Source organism: Chamaea fasciata, unplaced genomic scaffold, assembly GCF_029207755.1.
Source record: "Chamaea fasciata isolate MVZ Bird 193981 ecotype frontalis unplaced genomic scaffold, bChaFas1.0.hap1 SCAF_5, whole genome shotgun sequence".
In the NCBI taxonomy this organism is placed as follows: domain Eukaryota; kingdom Metazoa; phylum Chordata; class Aves; order Passeriformes; family Sylviidae; genus Chamaea; species Chamaea fasciata.
Window position 1 is genome coordinate 25535794 of NW_027094090.1, and position 13297 is coordinate 25549090.

At 35.4% G+C, this 13297-nt stretch overlaps 1 protein-coding gene across 3 annotated transcripts in view; it reads right to left on the reverse strand.

Annotated features, from left to right (window-relative positions):
* Positions 1 to 5992: 5992 nt before the first annotated feature.
* MDFIC (MyoD family inhibitor domain containing) overlaps positions 5993 to 13297 on the reverse strand; it is a 52559-nt gene continuing 45254 nt past the window's right edge. For all 3 annotated transcript variants that reach the window (XM_066183056.1, XM_066183057.1, XM_066183058.1), the window contains one exon: positions 5993 to 9504. In XM_066183056.1, coding sequence (XP_066039153.1) covers positions 9257 to 9504 — 248 coding nt within the window. In that variant the 3' untranslated portion in view covers positions 5993 to 9256. The remainder of the gene's footprint in view (positions 9505 to 13297) is intronic.

Consider the following 13297-nt stretch of genomic DNA (forward strand, 5'->3'; position numbering starts at 1 on the left):
AACTCATTGTTCAGTACTGTCTTCACCGTGATCCTCAAGTCCTTACAAAGTGTTTGAAATTATTTTTTATATAAGGTAAATTCTGAATATGTCCTTTCCCTATCACAGCATGGAAAAACATTTTCTGAGAAGAGATCCATCCTACCAGGTTCAGATTGCTGTAAATAAGCAATGATATGTAATGATACGTATTTAATTTACTGTTCCAACAACTATTGATTCATCTAGAAATTCTGCTAGAAATGTTCCCAGATCATTGATTAAAATGTTGAAGAATTACAGGCACAGTACCAATTTCCTGAGAACCTCTCTAAAATCACCCTTTTAACATGCTTTCATTTGACAACTATGGTTTTGAGATCCATCAGTTACTTGATTTCAGTCTACATCACCTGTACATATTAAAGAACAATATTGCAAATCAAGATGTCATATAAGTCCTAAATCAAAAGTGTTAAGAACTCAGGTATATTATGGCTATACAATTATTTATATAAAACTTTTATTCTCATTAGTGAATAATAATTGAGAAGTATTTTCCATAAAACAGACATACATTAGATTTTCTCTGTGAATAAAATGATTCTAATTACCATTTTTGAACATGAAGAGTAGTAAGAGAGCACTAACCTTTTGAAACACAGTTTGTTTATGCTAAAATCCACTCTCACCTATGATCTTAAAACCATGTTGCAAGGCTACTACAAGGTTATGGGTAAGTTCAATAAGAAAAACCATCACTCTTCAGTAGCTTTTTTTTTCCTTCATAAATATGTATTAAGCATTAAAGAAGTAATGAGACCAAATAGAACTGGACAGGAAGCTTCAGTGAGGATGCTGGATCAGTAAACCAAGTGGCCAAAAGACCGGCAAGAAGCTGAAAGTTGAGATGGAGTGAAAATAGGGAAGTAACAAATGTAGATAAACTTTAATGACATGGTCGATTCATTTTCTCAGTTTGTTTGCTAATACAACACTTGCAGGTCTCCATTCTGCAAATTTTGAAAGTGTTCTGCAAATCCCATGAAAATCTTTCAAGGGATTATGTAGATGATCATAATGCTGATTTTTTCGACTGTTTCCTTTACAGAAGTTAAGGTGCAAGGGAAATACTGTCAACTTTCATGCCACAGAAATCCCTGCACATTATAAACATGAATGTATCTCTTACCTCAATATACTATCCACCATCTGTGCTTCTTATTAGCAGAAAAAAAATTCCTCCATGAGTTGCTCCCTCAGTCTTGTCACAGTTTGAAATGAGAAGCACAGCCTATACAGTTTATAATGCCTGAAATGAATGTTGCACTAGAAGTAACAGGTTGGGACTAGATTTCTTTGGATTACATAAGAGAAATTGGGCAGGAGTGTACAAACTATATGAAAGGTTAAAATATGAAAGGTTATGACCAGAGAATGGTGATTGTTCTACACATCCACTGGGAATAGAACATGGGTACATCAGTTTTATTTGCAGAAATGGAAATAAAATTAAATGGGATGTAAGGAAAAAAGCTTTATTTCTGTTAAACTCTACTCCAGCACAAGTGAGACAATCTAGTGTCCAAACTCACTTCATCAGAGGCTTCCAAGAACGTGCTTTTAGACACCATTATAGCGTAGACTACTGAACTGGAAGTTCTCTAGAAGTTTCATCCAATCATGTAATTCTGTGTTTCCATAAGATTTGTATGTACATTTTGGAATTAATAACTTTCAGTATTAGCCTTATTTATACAAGTGATTATGCAAAGTAATGTCCAGAAAAGTTGGAAGTAAATATTACTCAGAAACACAATAAATTTTTGTCCTTTCCAAACCATGTGTAAGGTAGGGGTTCAGTATGAAATAACCTTTTTTTCATTTACATGTACATATATTACAAAAAAATTATGGTTCTGCTTTCAGACATGACAGAAATTAATGTCAGCTTTAAAAGGATGTGATACATGTAAATATACCATTTTAACACCAAAAAAAAAAAAAAGATTTTTCACCACAGATTTTGTAACAAGACTTGCATATGCAATACACAGAACAATCTAAAAATCATTTTGATGCATTATGAATCACCTGTAAAAGAATAAGTAAGTGAGGACATTCTCAATTTGGGTAAATATTTATAGAGCCAAACAATATGAAGTATATGTAACAATCAAATTTCTAGTGAAAATGTGTGCAAGAAGGTTTATTTTGAAAGGAAAATTCCTACTCCCAGTGTCATACCCAATTAAATTCTCCAGGTAATGACCCCATTTGCATAGAGAGCTGAACCCACAAGTGGGAATTTTAATGGGCACAGCACCTGAGTACATTAATTGAGAGTGACACTACTTGAACTAGTTTTGTGCTTACCCCACTGAAAATTCTACTCATATTATTTTTAATGTCAAGCTACAAGTCAAATTTCAAGATGATGGATTTGTTCTTTTTTAAGCATTGAATTTGAATAAAAGGTGGCTTTAATTCTGTTATGCATTGCATAGCTTTAACTAATCTGTAGTTCTGATTCTCACCATTGCTTCATTTTTTCAGTGATTGGAATTTAATTTTATTCATTAATTTGCAAATAATTAGATAGAAAATAATGCCTTCTGCAGCTAAATTGCTTCTGGATCGCTTTAATGTACTTTAACCAGAATATGTGCTACAGTTAAGCTGACATAATAGTTTACTAAAATGTAATTGTATAAATATGTCTAATTAGTCTTTCTGAAGAAACAAGAGTTTCTATGTAATATTTCAGCCATGGATACCTTAATTTTCTTAAACTTAACCCCATGAAAGCTTGGTAGTTGCAAAGCAGATTATTGAGGCAGAGACAGCAGTTGCCAAGAGTAGGGGGATCCTTGCAACACATTTCCCTTTATCCTTCACACGCTACTTCTAATGACCTTGAAGTTATTGTGGATTCTAAACCACTGCTGTTAGTCTACATTAAATATGTAATCAAGGTGTCTCCTCCTCACATGAAGAAACAGACAAATGGAATTGCGTTTCCTAGAGAAGAAAGAAATACCACATTTTTTAAAACATTTATTCTTTCTAGGTTGTTCTTAATTAGTCCTCAGTAACTGAAGGTAGCTCAGAATCAAAAAAGTAGCACATACATACATACATACATACATACATACGTGTGTGTATGTATATATATATATATATATATATAAAATATACACACAGATATATATGCTACTTTAAAATATGCTAATTTGAAACTAACGTGCTAGTCTTATTCTTGAAAGCAGAACTATTTTGAAGAGTGTCACATTGCAAAATCCTGCAGAATCCATCTTAATAGAACTTCTGGTGCTTTATTGGAGCAAGAAAGAGAAAATAAATTTTCATTTTCAAATATTTCAACTCTATTGAGCTTCAGTTATTTAGATGCTAAGTCCAAAATTCTAAAGACATCGCTTTTACAAATCTCTTTGACTAGAAGTTGTATGTAGCAGAGAACATAGAAAAGATGAAGAAACAACCTAAATTGCAACATGTATCTTGGTATTGTCCCAGACTTGCATAGTGAAGACCCTTTCAATTCTCTTTGAACCAAAATTTAAAAGCAAAACAAACCCAAACATACTACCTTGCAAAAAAGCTAAGGAAACAAAGATAGGCACTGTGAATCTGGTGCCTAAGAAAGTAGGGCTGTAACATGAAACATATTGGAGTACAGTATATTCACAGTGTGGTCACTTTGTGCAACTTGGAGATGAGACAAATTTCTGAATCCTACATCACTGATTGAAGAGGAATTGTGTAGTGCTTGGGCACCAATTACATACCCTGCTGAGATGATATAAAGAGCCCCAATTATAGTGGAGTATTTTGTCAGTTAAAATAGCATACGCATACCAGAATAAAAATCAGTAAGGCATTATTAAATGTATAAAAGGTATTATACAGTCTTTCATCTTACATTCCATTTTTATGAATACTGAATGGTAATGTACTAACAATTGCTATAATATGAGTACATAAAATAAGAAAACAGGATTGTACGCAGTGTTTTATTAAGTGTGCTGAACTGATAGGAGAATCAGTATTGTTCAGCCTAGAAAAAAGAGCTTTTGGGTTGCCTAACTGCAGCCTTCCAGTTACCTGAAATGAGCCTAAAAGGAAAATGAAAGGCTGTTTACAAGGTCATGTAGTGATAGGACAAGGGAGAATGGGCTTAAAGCTGAAAGAAGGGAGGGTTAGATTAGATATTTGGAAGCAATTCCCAGTGTGAGGGTTATGAGGCACTACAAGTTGTCCAGAGAAGTTGTGGATGCCCCATCCCTGGAAGTATTCAAAGCCAGGTTGGATGGAGCAACCTAATCTAGTTGAAGTTGTCCCTGCCCATGGCAAGTAGGTTGGAACCATATGATGTTTAAGGTCTCTCCCAACCCAGGCCATTCTATGAAGCTCTGATTAAAAGCCATAAAGACATTAAGAACATTTAATCAAATTAAACATCTGCCTGTTTTGCAGAATGATAATTCAGAGAACATTCTCTTTCCAACTATAGTAGAAATATTCCATCATATTAAAGATATCTAAAGGAGAGAAAACCCATCCTTTTATGACACTAGCACCAAATCACTGGTAAATAGCATAAGGAAGTGTTTAACTTTGTACAAGCAATCAAATTCACATTCAAGTGCACTGAGCACACTCAACAAGTGCATCTTGGAAGTGAGTGCAGTGTATTATTTTTACTGAACTTCTTTCAACATTAAAATTGAATTAAGGTCTCCCTGCTCTCTTTGGAAGTGCTAACAGCTGGCAAAAGGTTAGGAGGGTAAGGGAAAAAACATGATTAATGTCCGTAGGATTCTAGAGCTACTACTGTCACCATCAACACAGTGTGGTGTTTTCCAGTGCATGGTGTATGCACTCAAGGACTAAGACAAGACATTAGGGAGATATTTCTCTAATCTTTAACTTAATTTTGGGGCCATGAGCAAGATTTCAGATACATTATTCACTCTATGATCTGTTACCTTTTACAAAGTTACAAGACAGGAGACAATAAAAGCTTGATCATGGAGATACATCAATATAATTGGCACTGCTCTCCAAGAACATACATCAAATATTGCAGCCATTAAGATAACGTGAAAAAAAGCCTGAGTGTATGAAGAGCTCAGAAAAGTTTCTGATTTAGAATATTATAAAATCAGTGATTCATCTAAGTCGAGACACAGTTCTCAACATGAAAACTATGACTGAAATAAAGCCATTTTTCAATCCAAAAGCTCCTGAATGCTCCCAATCCTTCTTCACAGGAGCCGTTTTTTTCTAGAAATCTTATGGACGGCTAAACCAATTAAAATAGGTGTCAGATGATACTGTTTGTCTATGTATTTATCAGATCATTTACTAAAACAAGTCTTTTTGGTGCACTCTCTCAATGCAAGACTTCTTGATACACACTCAAACACAATTTCTGCCAGTTTTATCATCTTTCCTCTGTAATGGCCAGAGTAGCAATCGGTTTTGACCCTCTACTGGGGTATAGATGTAGAAAAATCAGTGCAAAAGTCTGTAGACATGCAGTTTCTGAAGTTTTATAGTAGTATAAGGATGTTCACACGTACCTTAAGCCAACACGAAAAAAAGAATAATATGAATACTAAAAGCTGATTATGCTCTTGGTTCAGTTTGTTTTTAGTAAACTGAAGACTTGGTGTGGATGTATTAAAATAACTTTCATTTTGATAAAATTTAATCATTACTGGAATTTCACCTAATTAATCCATTTCCACCAAGGAATGAATTTTCTCTCTTAATGACAAACTTTTTTTACTGCTGGAAGTTCACGCTAGCACAGCTTCTAGTGCCTGAGTTGGCTGAGCTCAACCTGTAAGACAACTTGTACACTGGTTCACCCTCTGTACAAGTCACCCAAAGGCTAACACCCTTAGGAAGGGTTAAAGCAGAAGAAAAGAAAACAAAAAGACACAAAATTATTTTCCAAAGGAGTAACAAGGCAAGACTCGAAGAAGGTGGTATCCAAAAGTTTCAAAATAAAGATCTTTATTTCAAAATAGTGTTTGCAAGTAGCACATCCAATTGATATAAAATACAAACAGCATTATTTTTCAAATGGGCCAGTTTGCAGAACTATAACCTGAAATACTGTACAAGTTCACAAGAACTATTATAAAACAGACAATTAACTTCTAATGTTTTCATTTTATTTAAACTCTATTTTCACATTTGACTTCTAATTCTGCTTTTTAATTACACAAGGTGCTTACAAAATTGATTATAGAATGAAAATTACAAAACAAAATTTAAGGATATAAATATAGAAAGGAATTCCTTAAACTACATGCTAATATTCTCTGCTACAAAGATACATTTTTCAAAAGTGCTAATATATCTATGACAAACAGTAGCAGATTACATTTAAATGTCAAACAAAATACACAATTTTTTATTTTTTCAATTGTCTGTAATATTTTGATACTTCTAATCATCATCAGGTTTAATAACACTATTTTCACTACCTAGCATTTCACAAATAAAGTGGGAAAAGACTTATCTGTGTGTGTATGTCCATGTGTGTGAGAGAAAGTATATACACATATGCATGAAAAAAGTTCTTGTAATTACTGTTTTCATAATTTCAATGAATCACAAACCCACGAAGTTCCAGTAAGTAGAAAAAAGGGCCTGTGCAGGGCAAACGCTATAGATAACTTTTACACAGGGAAAGAACTCCCTAGATTGGTTTTTTGTTTGGTTTGTTGGGGTTTTTTAACCATATCAAACTGTGGTAAAAGTAATTTTTAGTAAGATCTATTGTTCACTAAAAGACACAAATGTGTTTTTTCCAAGCACAGAACTGGACCTACTCCAGCAGGGCATGGATACTGGGGCAGGACAAGAGACTGGAAGTCCTCTTCCATGTCCCAAAAGCACAATCAGACAAGAAACAGCCATAATTCACCTCTCTGTGACCAGAAGGACATGAGGAAAGACAGTTCATGGTGCTGTCTAGCCCCAGAGAACATGTTCCCACAACCATGGTGTCAACCACAGACCTACAATGGACAAAGTACTGTCTAGACTTTTTCCAAGGAGCATTGAGTCCCAATGCTCACTGTGATGCCCCCAGTTTCCCCAGAGGCATTATGCCTTACAAAGACAAAATGCCTCCAGGCAATGCCACTCAACCAAGGCACCTCTTCCCCCTTCCCAATGTGGTTCAGCCTTTTAGGAGTCATAATTGAGCCCCATGAGCCTGATTCTGAGCACTGGGAATTTATCAATTTAACTATATTATTCCTTATTAGCCTGCCTATTACCATAATATTTTTGTGCCCTCTAACTGGAATTTAACCAATAGAAAATTCTGACATGAATGGAAATGCACTTAATTTACGTAATACAGATCAGAATCTGGCCCAATATATGGGAAAAAACCCTCCAATATAAGAATAATACTTGCAGCAAATATCAAAAAACAGATTAGGAAACCCTCTGAGGGTGAATCTGCACTGCATCAGAATACACCGCAATATGCTAAGGCAAAACATAACACTTCCCACCTCCCTAGTATAGTTAAGGATTTGGCTTCAGTGATAACTTGCAGTAGTAGGCACTACTAGTCAGTGTTCACAAGAAGAAGCTTTGGTTAATATCAGATCATTTGTCAACTTAGCTTCAGACTCCTGTGATCTTTAGCTTGTCACATTTGCATAAATTGAATTCACTATAGTAGAAAGAGACATTTATGGCCAATGCACTCAACACACATGCTATTGGCTATTGATGACTCTTGAAACAAGGCCTGAATTCAGGAGATCTACAAATCTACACTCTACAAATGGAATATCTGAAGTGTAAACAGCAAAGTTTAAGTATGTGAAATCAAGATGCGTGGGTGGTTTACACAGAAAAGTTTGTGAGCAACAGACATGGAGGGGAAAAAATGGCAGATGGGAAAGAAAATGGGTACTTTAATTCCCTAAATCTGGGAATGTCATAAACCTCTGTATGTGTTCCAAAATTACAATTACAAAAGAGAGATATTTCTTGGAAATACCTAATGGCCTAATGGTGTAATAGGGAATATACAGTTAGGTCCAACAGATCCTAATTGTATTTTTCAAACATTTTAAATACCAATCCTTTTATTTTTAAAGCATATCATATATTTTTAAATTATCTTTTTTTTACAGTTATTTAAAATTTTAAATGTATCTGAGAATAAACATTTTTCACTTGCTTTTTGCATATTATGGCAGAATTCCTTGGTCAAGTCAGTTTTAATTTGTTTTTATACACTGTTTAAATTCAGCTACCCTCTGTAGATCTTCCTTACACTCTAAAGAAATAAATAATAAGCTATGTGACATTGGCTCCAAAGCCACAAACCAGGCCACTTAATGTACTGGTTTAGATTCTTGAGTTAACTTCTAATTATTTTCCTATTATAGCCAATTTTTTAAGTACTGTTAGTCTATTAGTTTGTTACTCTATATTTCATGTCTACACAGATTTCCGAAGTCTTTTTCTAAGACAAAGCATTTCAAGTAATAATAGTACTGAACTAAAATGATAAGGTCTCTATTCTGTCTTGATCAATGACAAAGAAATCCTGGTACTCTTCCAGTCCAGGGCAAAACTTACATTTGACTTTGGATTGTCAGATAATCTCAGCAATGGAAAATACCAGGAATTGCTCTTTAATCAATGAGATATTCAAAACAAAAGACATACTGTCAACATGACCACTGTAACAAAACCACTTCTGATTTCTGATGCTGGCTTTTGAAGTAAGTTCAAAGCAATAGAGCAAAGTTGCTTTCAACCCAAAGAGAGAGAAATAGAGATATTTTGATTTTCAGAATGCCTGTAAAGGCATGTTATGCATGGTGGCATTTGAGTGTTTAAACATTAAAGTAGGTAAAGGCAAATACTTAAGGCTTTGTCTGCAGTCTGTTCTCTGACCAAAACCTATCACTCGATTCAAATGGCAATTTTGCCTTCATTTGGCCTGCACTATCAGGCCTACAATTCACTTTCAGTAAACTCTTCCATTTGCAAAGCCAAAAGGAAGCTGGAATGTAGCTTTAGTTTCACATACAAAACTATACAATTTGTGTTAGAATACAGACTTGAGGATTCCTTTCAAAAAATATTTATATAAAGGGAATTAACAGTGCAAGTGTGAAAATCTTACCTTATCTTTCTTCAAATGTATTTAAAGAAAAGCTCTCCAGTTTTACAGAGAATAATAAAGAAAGGGATAAATATTTCATGATGGGAAGCAGATCCCACAGCATTCCATGCAGATCTCCAAGCAATCTGCAGATTCACAACACGCATCCATTATGCCACAGTCCATATCACAGGGGCAGTTACAGTCATCCCCCATCTCATCCCCGCAGCAGCAGCAGCAGGCATCCGACGTGCAGATGCCACAGGATGCTTGTCCCAGAACAATGTTACAGAGGGTGAGAAATTCACAGAACAAGCAAGCCAGGATACAGTGAACACAGCAATCTTCATAGTAATAGTTCAGTAGCATGTCAGGAACCAACAAAACAAACAAAGAAAACAATAAAAGAGAAAATCATTAATATGTCATTCTAAATCCAGATACATGACATTGTCAAATAAGTAGCTGAATGAAAATGGTTCAGAGTAGACATCATCTACCAAAAAAAAAGTGACCATCTTCATAGTCACTTCTGCAGCTCACATCATCTCCAACTCTATGCAAGTTTCCTGTCACCACTTCACTTCATACAAATCCCAAGTAATTAACTGCTCAGAGCTGCTCAGATCAATCTCCTTAGTCATTTATTATGTAAAATATCTGTTTCTATTATCTTCAGTTATACATTCTTAAACAAACTGATTAAAATTTTTAAAAAGCAACTAATGAGGGAAACTACCAAAAATTATTTCCAGCCCTTCCCAGTTCATCTCGCCCTTCTGAAATTGTTTTGTTTGCACAATAGATGTGAAAGAAAATAAAGGAGTTGCCTAAGCATTGCTGCTTTATTGTTTTTCGCACACATTAAAACCAGCTTAACAGCATGTTATTTGCATTTCTTACTTTCAACAATACGTAAAATATTCAGTCAAAATACAGATTCTTCTATTGCTTTTCTACACAGATCTACTGGCAATTTTTTTTAATGTACTGCTTCCATCTTCAAGAGTTCTTAACTACACCTGAATATCAATATCCAGCATTTAGAAGTACTGAATACTATACCACTAAATTTTATAGATAATTAAGGTATCTCACAAACTATCTGCAAAAAATATGGCACCCAAAGAGTAATATATGGAGTAACTTCAAACAATAATACAACCATGAGATGAGACAGGAAAACATGGAATCTCCCTACTACTGTGCAGGAAGCAAAACAGAGAGGAAACCACAGGTATTTTTAAAGTGCTTTAAAGAAAATTGCTCTTGTATGAAAAGGCTTCCACTCCCAAAGACATAATGTTGCTAAATAAATGACCTTCATAGAAAACACAGAAGATACGTGAAAAAAAGCTGGAGAGTATCAGTTCACTGAAGAGGACCAAAGCCAGACTGATAGTGATTAATTAGCTGGTTGTCATGGAGATGGTGTTAAATATGCTCAGGTAAAATCTCCTTTCAGATTTTCTTTTAGCATGAAGAAAAAAGATAAAGAAGCCAAGAGTTCTGTCTAAGAAACCTTCATTTTGGAGGAACTAAGGTTTTAGTAAACTGCATCTTTAAAATACATCTTGAAGAAGATAATAAAACAACTTCAAATGTTGTTCTACAGATTTTTTTTTAGTACAACATAAAGAAACTTTGTGTGTATACATATTGTAAATAAGATGTTAAAAAAATTTTGCCTGCTTTATGCAGGGATATGTAAAATTGCAGGGAGAGAAATACACATTCACAGCCATTGTAATCCATTTCTATTGATAGGCAAGGAACAGAGTTCATAGGTTAAAAAAAAACAGAGATTGTACTCAGAAAGCATTTTCTGAACCCACAAAAGAACTTTTCCCTCCTAATCTAAAAAACCCACCAAATCATGACCTACAAGAAGAGGCCATGTTGATTTAAGTGAAGGTATTTCAAAGTCAAAAGATATGAAAAATGGTCCAAGACACAGTAAGAAATTTTGGCCATTAGTATTATTATGGAAACTCTGTAGAGGGTCTTTTTTTCTCTCTCTCTGTTCTTCACTGATTGGCACACTAAAACAATTTATTTACCTACTCGTTATTTTTATTTTCTTCTCCCCAGATAGCAAACCCAATATTCGATTCAAAAAATCTTTATATACCAAGTTTACTTAACTTCCACAAACAATTAACCGAAAGCAGAGATACCCTTTAGTGCTCTCTTCATTCTTGCAATGACTCATTTGTACAATGAACATAAACTTTGATCCACATTTCAAGGACAAACCTGAAATAATCATGCTTTTATATTCTTCATGTTACTGACTTTTAATAGCTATCCAGGTAGCAATTATTTAACACATGACAAAGCATACTGTTACCTAGTCCTACCTAACTTGCTGAATTCAGAATCATGGCTCTAAAGGACTGTAATCAGGTTGGATAAAATGGATGGAAGAATAACTTCTTCCATGTATGACCCCTATTTCTTGGCTTCTTATCTACAGATGCAATCACAGGAAAAAGATACAGTTATGCCGTTGTCCTGGGGTGAGGTTGTGAGGTTTGTATCCCCAATTGTCTGTTGGGTCTCTGTTGGATATTGCCCTGTGTGCCTTTGGTGCTGGCTCTGGGAGCAGGGGGAAAGGGAAAGGCGCGCGGCTTGTTTTCAGAAACTTTCCTCCACCGGCTGGCCTTGAGAGTCGTATTCAGCAACACACAGCAAGGGACGGAGATATTTTTTTTCTTCTTCGGTAGTTAGTTAGCTACTTAGGCAGTAGCTAGCAGAGGAGGAGAGGCTTCACCTTTTTTTCCTCTCCTTCTGTCTTGTTTTCTTTTTTTTCTTCCCTGTTTTTTTTTCCTCTTTTTTTGTCTTTCCTTGGAACTGTTAAAATCTCTCTGGACAAAGGACTCAGGGGAGCGCCGTGGGGGCCGGCACCTGGAACCCACCAAGATCCATCCTGCGCAGCGCGTCCCAGCGCCAGAGGGACTGAGACAGAGCAACCACCTCCAGGAAGGACGACTTTTCTAATCCTGTCATCTCTCCAGAGCGGTACGAAGTTCTTGTCATCTGGTATTGTCGAATTTATTGTGCTGGGGAGTGCCTTGTCTGTTTAATTAACAGGGTTCTTCCCACTTCTCTCGAAGGAGGTTTTTTTCTTCCCTGAACCGGTTGGGGGAGGGGAGGGGAGGGGAGGGAGGGCCCCCTTAGGAGGTTTCCTCCCAAAAAATCTGCCTTAAACTTTTACAGCTGTATTTTTGTAGTAATAACAAACTACATGCCTCACAAAACTCATCCTTCCCTAGTATCATTCCCACAGCAACCTGTTGGTTCCACCAGAAATATTATACAGTGAAAATCGACTGCCATTATGATCAGTGGAATACAGCCATGAAGGTGCTATACAAAGCTCACTTCAAAAGAGATGACCACAAGTTTTTCATTACCATGTTGGAGACCACTACAATGTATTTCATTGCTTGCACAAGACACTCCAGTAACTTTTTCCTGCTTATAAGATGAAGGAGACTATTTCAAATTATGTATTATTCTAAATTTCAAAACTTATTAGTATATTAAGAATAAAGACTATACTTAACTTCCACTCTTAAACCTTACCCCATCAAAATCCAATTTTTTTCCAGATGATTGAGGAGCGGAACACTTTAATCCAAGTAGAACTAAAAAACTTGTAGACTTGGTGATTTTGATGTCTGACCATGCATTTTCTGGAAACTTTGAGTATATTCTAGTCCTTTCTAATACAGAAATGATACAGTAATGCCAGTTACAACACTGGTGCCAGCTCACAATCATCTATTTCTTTAAGCTCTTTTTTGTTTGTTTTAGAATTAGAGGGTCTCATTCTTCTTTTTCCCATTAGGCATAGCAACACAATCAAGAATTACGGGCACATCTTTGTTGTGGACAGAACTCCATGAGCCTTGATATCCATGATGCACTACCGTTGACACTGAAGTTTCTTGAGGTTTAAGTTTTCATTAAACCAATTTCCATCTCTGTGGAAGTATTTAAGTTTCATCACACAGTCAAATCATTAATGAAGACTTTTCCTAAGGACTACTACACTACACCACACCAGTTTCAAATTTCCATCATTTAATTCTTATATTACACTTTAATTGAGAAATGCTACACTAGAGACTG